At 40.1% G+C, this 16,330-nt stretch overlaps 1 protein-coding gene across 3 annotated transcripts in view; it reads left to right on the top strand.

Annotated features, from left to right (window-relative positions):
• The window catches only part of RALGAPB (Ral GTPase activating protein non-catalytic subunit beta), a 69,116-nt gene that overhangs the window by 16,376 nt on the left and 36,410 nt on the right, over positions 1-16,330 (top strand). For all 3 annotated transcript variants that reach the window (XM_075108493.1, XM_075108494.1, XM_075108492.1), the window contains 8 exons: positions 543-674; positions 1,884-2,062; positions 5,312-5,460; positions 5,572-5,788; positions 12,707-12,908; positions 14,308-14,475; positions 15,538-15,652; positions 15,887-16,034. In XM_075108493.1, the coding sequence (XP_074964594.1) occupies positions 543-674; positions 1,884-2,062; positions 5,312-5,460; positions 5,572-5,788; positions 12,707-12,908; positions 14,308-14,475; positions 15,538-15,652; positions 15,887-16,034 (1,310 nt within the window). The remainder of the gene's footprint in view (positions 1-542; positions 675-1,883; positions 2,063-5,311; positions 5,461-5,571; positions 5,789-12,706; positions 12,909-14,307; positions 14,476-15,537; positions 15,653-15,886; positions 16,035-16,330) is intronic.

Here is a 16,330-nt window from a genome sequence, read left to right on the forward strand (position 1 = left end):
TTGAAGAGCTTACTACTCCATTGATGGCAAATCCTGTGCTGATTGTAGGATAGCGTCAAGTGTTGCTCAGTGTGCTGGTATAAACTGTAAGTCATCAGTAACTTGGAGTTTAGACTTGTAACCTAATGTGGCTTGCTGGTGTCATCAGACATGTTAGCTAAAGAGCCTTGAGGATAAGCTAGGGGCTTAAATGCCTTCGTCCGTGTCCCGTGTCCCGTGTCCATCCCCCCCCCCAACATCTTGTCAGTTATGTATGTGCCTGTGTAAATTGGTAACCCCCCTGGCTAGACAGATGGGAGAGCTGCTATGGGGTGTATGCCTTAACAGCTCTTTGTTTTGGTTGGACCTTTGGGCAGTCTCCCAGGCATGCACCATTTAAAGCTCAGAGGGCTAAATGATTGTATGAAAGAGGGATCTCTAGGAAAACTTCGGATGTTGTGTGGTTGCTTGTGGGCTCACCTGTGGACTGCTGAGGCTCAAATGCACAGTTAAATTTTTGAGGGTATTAACTGAACGATGGATCTGTCTGACTTGCTTCCTAGATTGCTGCGTTTTACATATGGACCTTCATTTCCTCCGTTCAAAATTCCCGATGAAGATGCTGGTCTGATTCCTCCTGAAATGGATAATGAGTGCGTTGCACAAACTTGGTTTCGCTTTTTACACATGCTGAGGTATTGTAATTATAGACATCCATTGCTCATATTCTTGCATCATTTCTATAAATTTGCATGACAAATGAAAAATTTCCCTGGAGATTGCTGAGTCTAAGTACCTAAATAGAATAAAGTACGAGAGGCTTGTTGTGCCAGTGCCCTGCAGCAGTCCAGGGCAAGGTTGTGCGTGGGTTGTTTGACTTTGAACTCTTTGACTCCTTCAGAATGTAAACTGCTTCATTTAATTAGAAGGTTTTCAGCTATTTGGCATTTTGGAGGCTCTGATAAACAATACTTCAATAAATTTTGTTTCTCTGAGATAGCAAACAGGAAAAGCAGAACAATAGCTCTGAGAGATGTGTACTGCTTCCATTAATTCTCCAGGGTGTTAAATTTAACCTACAAAAGATTATTTTTAAAATGGGTGTATCTCTGTTTCCATGAAGAAAGCTATACAGTTAAAATTAACATCCATGTTACTCTTCCTTAAATACACAACAGAACCAAGTGGCAGGCTTGGTTTTAAAGATTCTTGGGACTGACATGGTATTAATGTCAAAGGAATAACAACCTTTTTATAGGAATAAACAAAAAAGGAAAAATAACCTTTTTATATAAACATTATGTACTAATTAAAGCTAGATAAATGTTAGACTGTGCAAAATCTGATTCTTAAGTAACTAAAAAAAATGTTCTCTTTCTTCATTTGTTCATACATTTTCTTAATTTCTTCACACATTAATAGTAATGTCACAACTACTGTACTCTTCAAATCTGGAATTGCTGTTACAGGATTTGTATCAGTCAGGAAAAATTGCTCAAACTTTTACAGCCCACTCCCTTTCTTATCACTGGTTGCTGGCAATATTTAATTCATTGCTTACCTTTTGGAATAATTCTGACAATATAAGGACCTCTTAAACTGAGTTCAAAAGACCTCATGAGTAAGTAATGTTACAGCAATCGGGGAATTATTCTGTCAGGTGTATGCTCTGGTTCATTGGATTGTAACACAGTTATTCGGCATATTTGGGTAATATTTGAAATGAAGACACCAGGAAGTTAAAATTTACTTCCTGTGATGGAGCAACAGCTAAAAATATATAGATATTGGATGCTGTTTGGTGGTGGTGTTATTGAAATGCCTTTAACTATTGCATCTTTAAGTACTTAAAATCCTAACAGCTGTTCTTAAACTAAAATATATTTTGCTCTCTTTGTGTGCAGTAATCCTGTGGATTTGAGTAACCCAGCCATTATTAGCTCTACCCCCAAATTTCAGGAGCAGTTTCTGAATGTGAGTGGGATGACTCAAGAACTGAATCAGTACCCCTGCCTTAAACATCTGCCTCAAATATTCTTTCGTGCCATGCGTGGGATCAGCTGTTTAGTGGATGCATTCCTAGGTAATGCTTTTCTCTTACCTGTGGACAGCTAGGAATAGTAACTTTATCATTATTTCATTCTGTTTAAATCTGTCTTCTCCATAAATACAGTCATAACAATTTATCGTTTGCAAGTATAGCCTGAAATTGATAGGGGAGGGACCTCAGGTCACTTCTCAGTGACCATCTGTATACACAAGAATATTTGTATGCATGAAGTTATAGATGGCCTTAGTTTCAAATGTAAAACAAACAAATCTGAAGTCTAAAATAAAACTAGCCATCTCTTCTCCAAACAAGGCTTTTTTCCTCTTTTTGTCTAATCGACAATGCAAGCATGCTCTTCTGGCATGTTGTGAGCACTGACCGCTTTGTTTATAAACTTTGTGGCAACAGCTGGGTGTGGTGCCTGTTTTTATAAGGTACTGAATTTTGACTGTCATCTTCTGATCATTGTACTACAAGTGCCAGTTTCACTTAGTTTACTACTAGTGGGTGACTAGCACTGCTGAGAAAAGCTGTGTTGCTTTGTGTCTGCTGGTGACTGAGTAGCTCAAATTTGACTGAGAGGTAAAGTAGATGTAAGCACTGGCTAGTAAGTTTTAAGTAACACTATATAGCACCTGAAATCTAAGGCATTATTCTTAGTATGCTTCAGGTTTATTAAAAATTCTTCAGTGATAACGTGCTATTATAAACTCTTAAGAGCTGCCTGTCTCCTACTGCTTTTTTGCTTAAATGTTTGCAAACAAATGTTGTCATCTGCCAGAAGTGTGAGCTGATGCGAGACTGCAGATCACTTTTGCAGGTATATAAACTGTTAGGAAAAAGTTGGCTGTGGAATTAGACTGTCAGCTTTTACATGTTTTGTCTTTTGGAAAAGCCCCAATGGTTCAGTCCTTCTAAGCAAAGCACCTCAAGATCCTCCTGTCTCACTGAATTAGAAGATCCTTTTTACCAGGAATACATTCTGTTTCTGTAAAAATATTGCAAAGATAAGGTTTATCGGTACTGTATTTCCCACTGCAAAAAAGGTTTTGTCACTCTAGATTCCACTTTTGTAGAAATAGCTTTGTTTAAAAAGTTCAGTGATGTAGAAGAGCAAACGGTCTTTTTTTTTTTAAGCTGTGAATCTTGGAACTTGTTGTGTCCACTGTGTTCTTCCAGATCTCTTGTCACTAATTTTAAGGAATTTTAATAATTGCTGTTTACTAATACCATATGTGAAATTAAAAATATTCGGTAGTCTGTCAAATAATATAACTTGTTAAAGGAAGTTTGTGTATAGGCAATATATGGCCTAAACTTATACAAACAACCTTCTTGTTACTCTGTCAAATTCTGTCTTCCTACCTGTGATAATAGGATTTGGCAGTCAGCACTGGAACAATGATTTAAAAAAAAAGGTCCAATTGAGCATTGGTAGAAGGTGTTCCTCTGAAGCATCTTTCACTGGCTGTGTAAGCTGAATGAAAATTTTTTTGAAAAAGCTGTTATAGTATGTATTGAGGGGGAAAAATACTGTATCAAGGTTTTTGTGAAAGTGTGGTTAGTAATTACAAACTATTTTATTTACTGAAAATTAATGTAAGACTTGTGAGGAGCGCACCTTGCCGTGGAGGCAGAGGAAGAAGCTGTGGAGCTGTTAGCTTTGCACGGTGCATGCACTTCTGCCAGGATAGCTATTGCAGTGAATGCCTCTTGGACCTTGAAAATAGGCTGGGGTTCTTATCTGAGACTTAACCCACTAATGGTGCAGTAGTGCTTTGTGTTCTGCATCTGGCTGCCTGGGACTCCATTCCCACTGGGTGACAGTGATCCCATACACAACTCCTTGCCTGGATGCAGTTGTGGGGGTGTGCGACGGTACCTGGGCTTGAGGTCTTCCACACTGGCCAGTCTTGCAGTGCTTCTGTGGGCCCCTGGCAGCCCAGGCTCTCCTGTAAGCATGCCAGGAGCTTTGCTGTCTACACGAGCTTTTGATAGGATGTTGAATCGGAGGCTTCAGGATTCTGAAGATCTCATAGAGCAAGATGAAACACCTAAGGTGATGATAGCCCACCTGGAGTTCAGAGACAGAGGCTGCAGACTATGATGCACTCGGGCACAGGGGAGCTCTTGGTGAAACTAAATTCAAGCCGTAGGTGTGGATGCGAGAACGTGCACAGGCAGACTTCAGAGCTGCAATATGAACTCCGTCAGCTAAGGCTAATGGAAGACCTCGTTGCCTTCTACCCCAAGCGCCAAAGCACGTGTTTTATCTTGCCCACACCGATACGTACCTACATGATGCATGTGTTTGGCAAACTGCTGCGCCCCCTTTTCCAAAAAGGTGTACTGAAACAGTATATTTTGTAGTGCATACTCTGCCCTTTGCGTGGGGTGTAACACTAATGGTTCAGCAGGAGGTAGTTGTTCTGTAGTGCATTATGAAAAGTGCTTGTGTGCTTTAATTAACATGGTCAAAAAATCTGTGTCAAATCTTCAAGCATACTGCAATTCCACACTTAATTTTTCAAATGGGCTATGAGGGTGGTGGTCTTCATTAAAATGGGAAGAAATGGTGTTTGTCACTTCAGGTTTTGCACATGGCTAGTTGGTTCTCATTCTCACTGGAAAGAGTAGTTTGATACACCACGAGTATTTCCCTGAAGCTGGGTAAAGACTGATCTAATGTCTCACTGCTTCCAGAAAAATTATAGCTTGCTCTGCCTTCTTACCCCGTCTCTTGTACTGACTGAGTGTTTGACTGTTCAGCAAGCTGATTCAGCTCTCAAAACCAGCAGAAAACTGCATGGTGGGTGGGTTTTGTCATAATTTAGTGAGCTAAGTTGGCTTTGAAGGGTCAGACGTCTTAGAGCTGTCTCAGGATGGGGCATGGGGAGGTATGGTTGGGAAAGGTGAAAGGCTTCTGTGTTTTGGCTGGAGTGAGCCGTTAAATTAGCTTTGGCAAATGAACCTTGCCCCTTTCCCTCTGCCTGCTTCTAGAGTTGGTCACCCGATGTGCCATTTTGCCACACGTTCAGAACATGGATTATTTGGTGTTTTTTTTAATCATTTGCTTATCTAATGCAAGGAGAGTTTTCTGTTGCTTGTGCATTTATTTCTGCTAATAGTAAAAGGGGAAAGATGTTTTTCTTACTACTGCTGTTTTGTGGGGTGGGGGAAAGTTACTCTATTTACAGAAGGCCCAAATGCTTACTAACTGGGCTGCTGTGTATGAGCCTATGGAATTATTGCTGAAAGCTTGCTTTATTTCTTGATCTACAGGTATTTCACGACCCCGGTCAGATAGCGCTCCACCCACACCAGTAAATAGGCTGAGCATGCCCCAGAACACTGCTATCAATACCACTCCGCCCCATAACCGAAGGCATCGGGCAGTGACTGTGAATAAAGCAACAATGAAAACCAGCACTGTAAGATTTTTATATTCTGCATTTAAGTAGCTGACCCTTCTGATAGTTTCCTCGGTTGGAGGGAGTAATTTCCTTGTTTCTAGGAGCTGATCTGTTCTTCTGTTCAAATAGGTAACTACTGCACATACTTCAAAAGTGCAGCACCAACCATCCTCTACTTCTCCACTCTCTAGCCCAAACCAGACAAGTTCTGAGCCACGGCCACTACCAGCTCCTCGCAGGCCAAAGGTTAACAGCATCCTGAACCTCTTTGGATCGTGGTTATTTGATGCAGCATTTGTTCACTGTAAACTTCATAATGGAATAAACAGAGACAGCAGCATGACTGGTAAATACTCCTGAAAAATATATGTACACTTTTTTCCTTGTTTTATTGACATTTCCTACCTGCAAGATTAACATATGCATAACTAACAGCAACAGAAAAATCTGAAGTGCTGTATTGTGGTTAACCCCTCCCAGCTGAGCTGGCACCTGTTATTAGCCGAGCAGGTGTTTGGGGACTTTAAAATACATTAAAAAAAAATAAAATTCTTTACTATTAAACACTCCCTTGCTCTAAAAAGCATGGCAGTCCCAATTTTGCTAGTGGGGAAAATTTTAGTAAGTGAAGGAAATAATGTGATAAAAAAATCCCCTTCCTAATTTGAAATCTGCTTGAGTATCTTTCTGAGTAATAGCAACTTCTTATAGTGACTCTAATGTTTGAAAAATTGTCAAACATCTCTCCAAATACTGCACAAAGTGGTACTTCTAGTTTTTGGAGAGCGTTATGAAAACAGAAGTCCTTAAAATAGCAAGTAAAGTTGCTGCCGTTCAGTGATGGTTGCTACATGTTTCTATATATGGCTTGATACCTTGGTTGTCTTCAGTCCTTAACTGGTAGATCTGTTGTCTCCTCTGCTTTGCTCAGCTTTAGAGGTAAGATGTTTGAGACATGGTAGTGGAACTAGCACTCTGCTCAGAGAGGCTCTTTAGCCCTCCTCTTCCTTTTACTCATAATACTCAGAAAAGAAAACTTTCTCACTCCTTGCATTTTTCCTTTTCTTCATGTAGTATTTTGAATGTCTGCTAAACTCTTCCAAGAGATCTAGCTGTCAGGATCTAAGTAAGAAAAATAGCAGGAGGAGGTTTTGTTGTACCAAATTGGGTTTGTAGAGGGACTTGACTGCAGATACACTGACATCTTCCTTGTTTGTTGTGTCACAAATCCCTGTGTAGAGGTGATGGGTTTCAGGTTTGGGAACTGTTAAAGGTATCTTTGAGTATGCAGCACATGGTTTTTGAAAGTGTTCTGTCATGGGTTTCTGTGGTAGGAGGTTCAAGTCCCTCTGTAGAAGGCCCATGACACATTGCTAGAGAAACAGCTGAGCTTAGGAAGGAGTAAGGTGTAATTTGAGGATGTGTTCAGTTGCATATGCATCTAATGTATTTCTGTATTTAATGCTTTTCAGAGTGATTGGATCATTTTAATTTTGATATAACCTGTATCTTGAGGAATTTTAATGAAGTGCTTAACCTGAAAAGGATGTCAGCTGTGACGCTGCTTCTCCAACAGTGTCAGCTGTAAACAGAGGTGCTGTGATTCTAGCAGAAGTACAGTGTCACCCAAAATTGAAATTATTTGAAAGGGTTCCAGTGCCTTCTCTTCATAAATGGAATGACTTAAGTCGCCTAACAGCAGTCAGAAAATTGTCATATTGCTAGCCTTACTACTTTCCTGAAAACTAGGAAACACTATGTGGAAACCGCTTGCTTCTGTTCCTCCTCGATGTTCTTCAGAGCTGTCTGTAGTGAGACCAGTCTTTGCATGTTACATGTTAGCAGCATCTTAGCAGCAGTGGATATGAGAAAATTATGGTGGTAGAGACCCAGAAAATTGCTGTGCTATGTCCCGCTCTTCTTACGCTTTGGAAGAGAGCATTAACATCTGGAACTTAGTCAAGTGTTTGCTGCCCTTCCAGGATGCCCTGAGTGGTGTTACTGCTGTGTAAAGTACTGGTTACAGCAATGCCGTGGCAGGCTGTTGGACAAGAGCGAACTGAAGATGAACCCCTACTGCTGAAGCTTTGTAGAGAGGCACCAAAGTTGGATTGATTTATCCTTTTGCATAAATCGTTTTGCTCAGCCTCTGCTTTAAGTGGGAAAATGTAGCAAGACTTGTAAAGGGTTAGGCTCCTGCAGTTTCTGTTGACTTGAAGCATCAGTGTCTTTTAAGTAAGATTTAAGTCCAGAACAGACGCTTTTCAATTTGGGAGTCTAATCTGTGAAGCGTGATGCCTCCAGGTGAAGCCTTTTCCTCCTCCAACAGTGTAAGGCAGGAGATGCTGTGCTGGAGGGTTGTGTGCTGTGGTCCCCCTCCATCACACACGTGGGGCACATCAGTAATAATCAGATCTGGATGTTGTGCCCATCTACCTGCCTCTGCTCATGCTACCCAACGTAGATGTGGCTTGAAGAAAGAGGGCATCAGAGAAGGGACAGTTTGCTGCCACAATCCCTACCCTTAGGAAAGAGGACAAAAATAAATCTGCTTGGTATAAGATTTCTTTCTGGCTGCAGGTTGGCTGTATACCTGTATGTCATGGTCCATCTTCTCTCCTCTGTAGAGTGGTACAGTAATGCTTTTGACACTAGCTTGAATATTCTTACCGTGTTTGACACTGCTGTTGATAATCTTTGCATTAGCTTCAGGAAGTGCTATTATTTGTATGGATGCTTTAAGTATTTCATAATTGTGAAGTGTCTGCACTTAAAATCAGCTTTGCTATGTAGTGTTGTCTTCCACCAGCCCATGTGCACTCTTTTTCTTTTAGGCCTGGGAGTGCAGCTGTATAATATCTCAACAACTTTAAATACTTCTAATGTTCAGTTAGTTGCAATGTCATGCAGTTAAGTATTTCTTCTCTCATAGATCTCTGATATGATTTCTCTGTTTCATTGCTTGCTGGAGGTCTGAGGACCACTTTGAAAGAGGTGAAATATCTTGATACAGATTGCTCCTCAGTCCTGCAGAGATCCTCTACCCTGGGACACCTTTCTGGAACACTGCATTTTCTAGCATGTGTTTCTTATTCCTTGTCTGTCATGTGACACATTCTCAGTGAGAACCCATATGACGTGATTCCTGAAGAGGTATTCACAAGCTAAATGCCACTGCCTAACAAGTAACCCTGTGGATGAGCTGCAGTCTCAAGTTCTAGTTCGGAATTTAGTTCATTCCTTTTAAGCGAACCCTGCTGATTCACACAGACTGGCACATCGATCTCCTCCAATCTTACAACATGTGTTGTCTTTTTTATGAGCTTTAGGAAGTAAAGAGCAGATGATAAAGGCTGATGTGAATGAGTACATATCTACCCTTGCTTTTCTCTTTGTCCCAGAGCCTCACGTATCTTACTTCTTGAACTCTTTAACCTCCAGAAAGGAGGTCAAGAAAAATGACTAGGTTGAGCTGAAAAAATGCCTGGATGGTTGGAAGGGTAACCAAACTTGCTCCGCTTGACTGCTTTGGGTGGGTGGGGTGGGGATGAAGCGCTTGACTACATCATCTCCAGAGGTCCCTTCCAGCCTCAACTCTTCCCTGGTTCTGTGACTAACTGCTGCCCCACTGTTGTTCAATTTTTAGTCGTCTTCATTGGTAAACTTCTTGTACCAACCCTTGCACAATTCAGGATAATTGTACATATTTCATGTTTGTGGTGGTTGTGGTTTTGCCTGTCTCTTTGGGAAGAGAGATAATTTTTCCTTCCCACGAGATTAGCTGGAGGTCATTGGTATAAACTGAGTACTAGTGGAGTCTATCACCTTGAAAGCAGTCTTCCTGTTTGCTCTTGGAGCCCTGTCCTTCAAGACGGTCTTGTGTCATTGTTTGGATTCTGAAGCACAACAGCAATCTTGCCATTGTTAGTGTGATGCTTTTGGGCCTCAAGTGTCCTGTATCAGGTTTTAGTTTCTGCACAGACCTTGATGGTGAAGCTTTATAGCAAGCAGCTAATGAACATTACTCTGTATTATGTCAAGAGGGGACAAATGATCTGTTAAAAAATGCAAGGTTGTCTTGAAAGGAGCTGGATCCTGCTGGTGCAGTCTTTAGAATTAGATGGGTACGTGGTATTTATTTAGCTGTTAGTGCAGCATAAATAGCTCCTTATGATTGGTACTTGAGAAAACTCCATCACAAGAAATTTTCTATGAAGTCTGTATGAAGGTAGCCCTGAATATGACAGCTCAGGAGTGTGTGTATATGTGCTGAGTGTGATTTCTTTGGCAGGATATATTCAGTTAGACAAGCTTGGCCATACGGTGTGTGCTGCTGCTAGTTGCTGCCTTCAGCAACTTGTAAGAATTGGGAGAAACTCATTAATACCTTGTGCCAGCATTTCAGCAACTGATTCTTCCAATCTTGATGGGCTCATTTTTAGTCCTTGTACCTGAAGAAGTCAGTCACAAGCCTGCCACCTGTGTGTTTTATAGTAGCTGAAGGGGTCTTACCTCAGAGGGTTGCTGATATCACTCAGGTGTGGTTGGCAGTGGTGGATTCTTTGAGGTATAGTTTTACCCTCATCTCTTCTGGCCCTACTGTCATTAATGTCCCAATGAATGTTTCTGGGGGTCCAGGAGCAAACTATAAGAAGCCCTGATTTAGGGATATCTTGAGTGTTGCTGAGAGGCTTGGTCACAGGTCTTGATCTGGCCCTGCATGTTCAAACAAGCAGCTCACAGGAGGTGGTGGTGTTCTCTCCTGGTACCTGGCTACTGGAGTCTTTCCTCTTTTTTCTCTGGAGGTTGTTTTTGAGATGTTGATATTTCTGGTATTGTTCAGTCTTTTATTTCTGCTTTGGAAGGTTGTTAATTTTGCTGGTGGTCAGGGGAGGCACGCCCAGGTATAGTGGCTGCTGTTAAGGGTTGTTAGCAATTTAGGTTAGGGAAAGTGGAGCTGTACTGATGTCAGGAACGCATGGTTTGGAAGCAGGAGTATTGCTGTGAGGAGGCTCTGCAGGTAAGTAACCCTCCCCCTACAAGACATACCCGAAGTCACAGAAACCTTAGGACAGCCGGGTGTATACTCAGTGCAACACAGGGAAACGTATTTGAGCTGGGAAGGGTTAATACATCCATTTAAAGAACTGGTGTACGTTGATATGAACAGCTCTAAATCTTATTAGTATTTTGTAACTTTTTGTTCATTGTTTTGCATGGTACTTTCAGAATCATAATTTTGGACCTGAATGCCAATTTCCTGTGTGTTTAACAAGCTTGCTATATCATAAAGCTTTTAATCTATTTTTTAAAAAAGCTAAAAGCTTCTTAACTTATATTACAATTTCACCATCTTAAAGTATTTTATAACTACTGCTGTCCTTTGATTTGTTTCCATTTTATTTCTATTATCTTGCAGCATCTTTTATCCAAATTCTTCTTTCTTATAAATCTTGTAAGTAGGAACCAGTAGCTTTTCCTTAATTGCGGTCATGCTTTTCTTTTTCCATAATCCCATATTTTATTTGTAAATTCATTCTCATTGTCTCTTGTAGCTTTTGCACTTTTACTTGAAAAAGACAAGTAACTTCTTTTGTGTGTGTTTTTGAATGGGGAGGATTGTTGGCAAAAGCAAATTAATCTGCCTGAATCAGTCCCATCTTTTCTGTACTTTAGTCTGTGATCATGTCATGAGTTTCAGGACTTTGCACTAACCATGTTTGGTTTTTTTTTTTTTACTTAAAGCTTATTTTACAGACCTAGTGTTTGATTTGTATGCATTGTGCATGTAGTGTTTTTTTTCCAACTACAATATATTGCTGGATAGCTTATTTAGGACAAAAAAAACAATGGCTCATGGGAAGATGCATAAAGATTTGTGCTTATTTACTACTTAAGTAATGAAAATTTGTAAGGTAACAGCAGGTTAAACCATGAATTTAAAGACACAAAATTAAGAGTTGACGCTTGTCAATAGGATGTTTCCTTAAAAAAAAAAACAAACCCAAAACAAACAAAACCCCTATCTGTAAATTAACAAGTATTCCAACTGTCAAAGTGTTAATGGGCCTTTGTTTGCAAGACTTATTGTGAACCTGATGTCCCCCAGTGTCCCAGGCTTGAGACAGAGGGAGTTCTCTGGTACTGGTGGAACTACATTGATGTGATTCTGTTAAGAGCAGATGTTATCTGTTGTTTGGTTTTGTAGCTTATAAAAGTTTTGAAAATCAATATAGTCTTAGCTAAAGAAAGAAGGAATGTGCTCCTTCTGCTGTTAGTAATCCAAGAGTGAAGTTGTCCAAGGAAAAACATGAAGGGGAAAAAAAAAGACAAAAATCACAATGAGGGCAATATATCTTTTTTGGTTGCCATCCTGGAAGAAAGGATGAAGCCAGCAAAGCGAGTAGTCTCTTACATCATATGCACATGATACTGATGTGTGAAAGGGGGACCAGAAATCTCTCTAGAAAGACATTAATTCAACTGGCTTGGACTAGCAGAACCGTCCTGCAGGGAGGGAGCACAGAGCCCAGCAGAACTACGTCCTGTTTAGGTAGCAGCAGGCTCCCGAGAGGCTTTTGTGGAGCTTATTGTGGGACAGGGAGTAGGAGACGTGCCAGCCTCCCTGGTGGCTGCTGTCTGGAGGCTGCCTAACCCCAAATTTATTTGGCAATTTCAGTAGTGATGTGAGGAGAGAGCAACCAAATCAGGAGAGAGAGTTTCAGCAAATTTCTTTCTGGTATGGGGCCTTAGAGTTTTTGGATTTTGTTTTTTAATGTCTGTTTATACAACAAATTGGGATCAAAGCAGCTTGGTGTTCAGAGCAGTGTAAGAGATTAGGTGGCCACTTGAAAATTAAGCGCTTACTTGGAGGTCACATTAACGGCACCATCTAAATGTTTTTTGGTGTTTTAAGGCAGCAGGGCAAGGTGGTACTTCAGTTTTCTGGAGACAAGAAATAGGTGAGGGAAGATCTTTGTCCTCCAGAGAGGATAGGAAGCTAATCAGTGGATATAAGCATACTCTTCCCAGCAGAAATTTGGGACAGGCTCTAGAATGCAAAGGTCAGTTGTTGTCATTGTTGTAAAGAAAAAACGTTAGTTATACCCGCATATACTTTCTAAACAGAAGCACTGACTCAAATACAGTGAACTAACAGCTTCATGATAACTACTAAATTGGACTTGATCTTTGTGTCCAGGATCCCATGAGCCTGTTACATATGTCAACAAAAGCAGTGAAACACTGTTTTTTCTCTTCCCAGCTATAGCAACTCAAGCTAGCGTGGAGTTTCGCCGGAAAGGATCACAAATGTCCACAGACACAATGGCTTCCAACCCCATGTTTGATGCAAGTGAATTCCCAGACAACTATGAAGCGGGAAGGGCAGAGGCATGCGGGACACTGTGTAGGATATTTTGTAGCAAGAAGACTGGGGAGGAAATTTTACCAGCTTACCTATCCCGGTACTAACCTATCTTTCAGTTGCTTTATTGGTATAACTTTATGGTGCAAATTAATTCGCAGTAAATAGCATTCAGCTGCAGTCTGAATCCTGTGTTGCCAATTCAAAAAAACCTGGTTAGCCTTCAGATGCTGTAGGTGGAGATCCCTGGCTAGATGGAATAGTGATTTCCTTTTGTCTTCTCATGATGCTGGTTTTCATTGGGTTCCCTTCAAGTTCTAGTTGAAGGGAAGTCCCTTAAAGTGTCTCCCAGCTGGAAGGAACGTTGTCCTTTGGATACTTTCTTGCCTCTTGTATTCTTGGTTTTTCTAATTTGTTGCTGAAAATTGTTCAGATGGAAAAAATAAGTGTGCAGACATAAGACTTTGTATGCTTTATTAGACTATGAAGAGCCTTAACTTGTCAAACACCACAACACTGGGATGGAATGTGTTTGGTTTTTTTTTTTCTTTAAATACAGAATGCACTAATATTCCATTATTTAAAACAGTTTTGCTCTGAACTACCTCTGTTTACAGTTTCTTTCTAATAAAATAAGGCAATCTTGCCTATCATAGTGTTCCTTTTTTCCCAAATTTTTGTTAAAAAGTAAAATAGTAAAGGCTAGAGGCAGCGACTCAACTTTAAATCGTGACTCTCAAACTGTTAGGGTGCACTTGTCACAGGTGGCATCAAACCTTCCTGGAAGACTGAACTATTTTATTTCTTGCATGTTGTAGTGTTTTGTGTGTAGGTAGTTGGTTTCTCTTACCCAGTCAGTGAGATTCCTCTGTGTTTGCAAGCCTTTAAAAAAGAGAAAAAAGGAAGGAAAAAAAAAAAAGGCATATAAGTATTCTCTAAGAAGACACTGCAGAACAAACTAACTGCTTTAGGATGGGGGCCAGCTAGGTTCCAGCCCCATTGTTTTTTCATCTGAACTGGTTAGATGGATATGTTTGGTCTCGTTTTCCAAATTGCTGATTGGTGTGTCCCGTCCTGTTCCCCCTGAAAGGTTTTGCAGTATTTTTCTTGGAGTTAAAAATCAAGGTCTTGCTCCCATTCTTACATGGGGAAGGGAGTAGTGGGAGAGCACCTGACACAAGCACTGTTAGTAAGCATCTGGGCTGTATTTGCACAGCTTCCAGTCCATGTGTGGCAACAAGTTAGAGCTTTCAATAAAACTGTGCTTTGCTGGCTTTTCACCTGAAATACATTTGATTTGTGAGGGGCTTCTTGTTAAGCTGGTTAGGTGTGTTTGCCTGTGCCAAAGTAACTGGGGGGGACTCGTATTCCCAGCTCTGATTTTGAAACTTACTCTATTTTTATGTAGAAAAGATCAAATAGCGGCTGCACATTCTTGTTCATGTGGGATGCTGATGCTTTTTATGTGCAAATAATTTAATCTTATCTTTCTTTGTCAGATTTTACATGCTTTTAATTCAGGGTTTGCAGATAGCAGATTTTGTTTGCCACCCCGTTCTTGCCAGTGTTATTTTAAACTCCCCTCCTTTGTTCTGCTGTGACCTGAAAGGGATTGATGTCGTGGTTCCTTATTTCATTTCGGCTCTCGAGACTATTTTACCTGACAGGTAAATTGTTATTTCCATATAAATATCATCAGAAATGTGGGGAGGTGTTTATCTTCTGGGGCTTCTGTCATTCCTGAGTAGTTTTCACTGAAGGAATTCTGTAATGTGGGCCCCATGCTGTGTATATGTTTGATAGTGATAAAGCAGCACTTAATGAGCCCTAATTTTTATTTAAAGCTATTTTCTTTAAAGCAATAGTAGTGCTTATTTTAAATATGTGAGTTGTGTTGTCTACATATTCACTGATAGAAAGCAGTATCTGTAAGAATAGGGAAGAAGGAGCGATTTAGCTCCAATATATTGAAAGCCTACTGATTTTCAAGTAAAACTTCACAGTATATTCATTAGTGGCTATTGGTGCAGTGAATTAATTAAGAGAGTAATCTTACACATCATTAAGCAGAAAAATTGATAATTTAGGCTGGTGAATTTGGAGTAGGTTCTTAAGCCAGAAGATACGCACTCACTTGTCAGAGCTTTGTAGGTTTCTGGATGTTTCGCTGAGTAATTTAAAGCACTTAATACTACTTCCTGCATACCTTCTTCAACATATGTTTTACGTCTTGGTACCGCATTTCATTTTGAAGTTACGCGTAAAATATTATCTTCTGGGCTTAAATCTGAACCACTGCTTCTTTCGGATAGGTCTTAGAAGAATTTTCTGGTGGCCACTGACAAAAGTTGATCTATTTACTTAGCAGCTTGTGTTTTATGCAATATGCACGTGAGCATGTTCTGCAGATCTCTGATAATCCTGGGTGGGTTTGTTGTAATAAGCCAGTAAAGGCTCATGACCTGAGACTTCCTGCTTTGAAGATGCAGCATATGAATAATACTTTAATCTGCTCACCCCTTTTCATATGGGGTACAGAATCCTTAGCAAGTGATGGTTCCTGCATGAATTCATTGTTGTTCCTGCTGTTTGAAAAAAGAAACAGCTACATTGTATACTGGAAATTACTTAAGATCACTGGGTGGCTCTATGTTTAATTTTAACTTAGTTAAATTTGGCTCCAAATTCCTATGAAAGGTTGATTAACTGTATGATGCTTTGATTTGCAGAGAACTCTCAAAGTTTAAAATCTATGTAAACCCCACAGAGCTAAGAAGAGCTTCGATTAACATCTTGCTGTCTCTGTTGCCTCTCCCTCATCACTTTGGAACCATAAAGTCTGAGGTAGTAAATTTAGCACTTTGATTTGCATTTCCATTTCTGTTTTCCTGGTTGTTTTGGAGTGGGATTTGGGTGACTTGTGGGTTTTATTTGGTGTTCTATTTAGCACTGAAACTCTTGTACCAAATGTGAAACAGGAAGACTGTATTAAAAGTTGTCAGTAGCAATGTGTGGATCTTGACTTTTGAAACCAATAGATCTCTAATTGATACTGAAATAAATGTATTTTTCCTTCAGGTTATCCTGGAAGGGAAATTCAGCAATGATGACAGCTCAACATATGATAAGCCAGTAACCTTCCTTTCCTTGAAGCTGAGGCTTGTGAATATACTCATAGGAGCTTTGCAAACGGAAACAGATCCCAACAACACTCAAATGATACTAGGTTATTTCAGCTTTTTTGTTTAACTGTGTTACAGGAGTGTCTCTCTTATCTGCCCTGGAATAATATGGTTCATTAGTCATATGTTGCTTTGCAAGAAAAAAAGTTTAAATTCCTGGCAGGTTGTCATCTGTATAATCTCCCTCGAACTGTGAAAACATCTTGAAAAGCCTCACATTTTTGTTAATATTCTTTTTTTTTTTTTTTCTTTTACAAATCGGGAAGAGTACTTGAAAAGTAGAGGTGGAAATAAAGCATATCCTAGCAGGAAAAGTCAGTCATAACTAGGAATGGAAATA

This window comes from Phalacrocorax aristotelis, chromosome 13 (genome assembly GCF_949628215.1).
Source record: "Phalacrocorax aristotelis chromosome 13, bGulAri2.1, whole genome shotgun sequence".
NCBI classification, from domain to species: domain Eukaryota; kingdom Metazoa; phylum Chordata; class Aves; order Suliformes; family Phalacrocoracidae; genus Phalacrocorax; species Phalacrocorax aristotelis.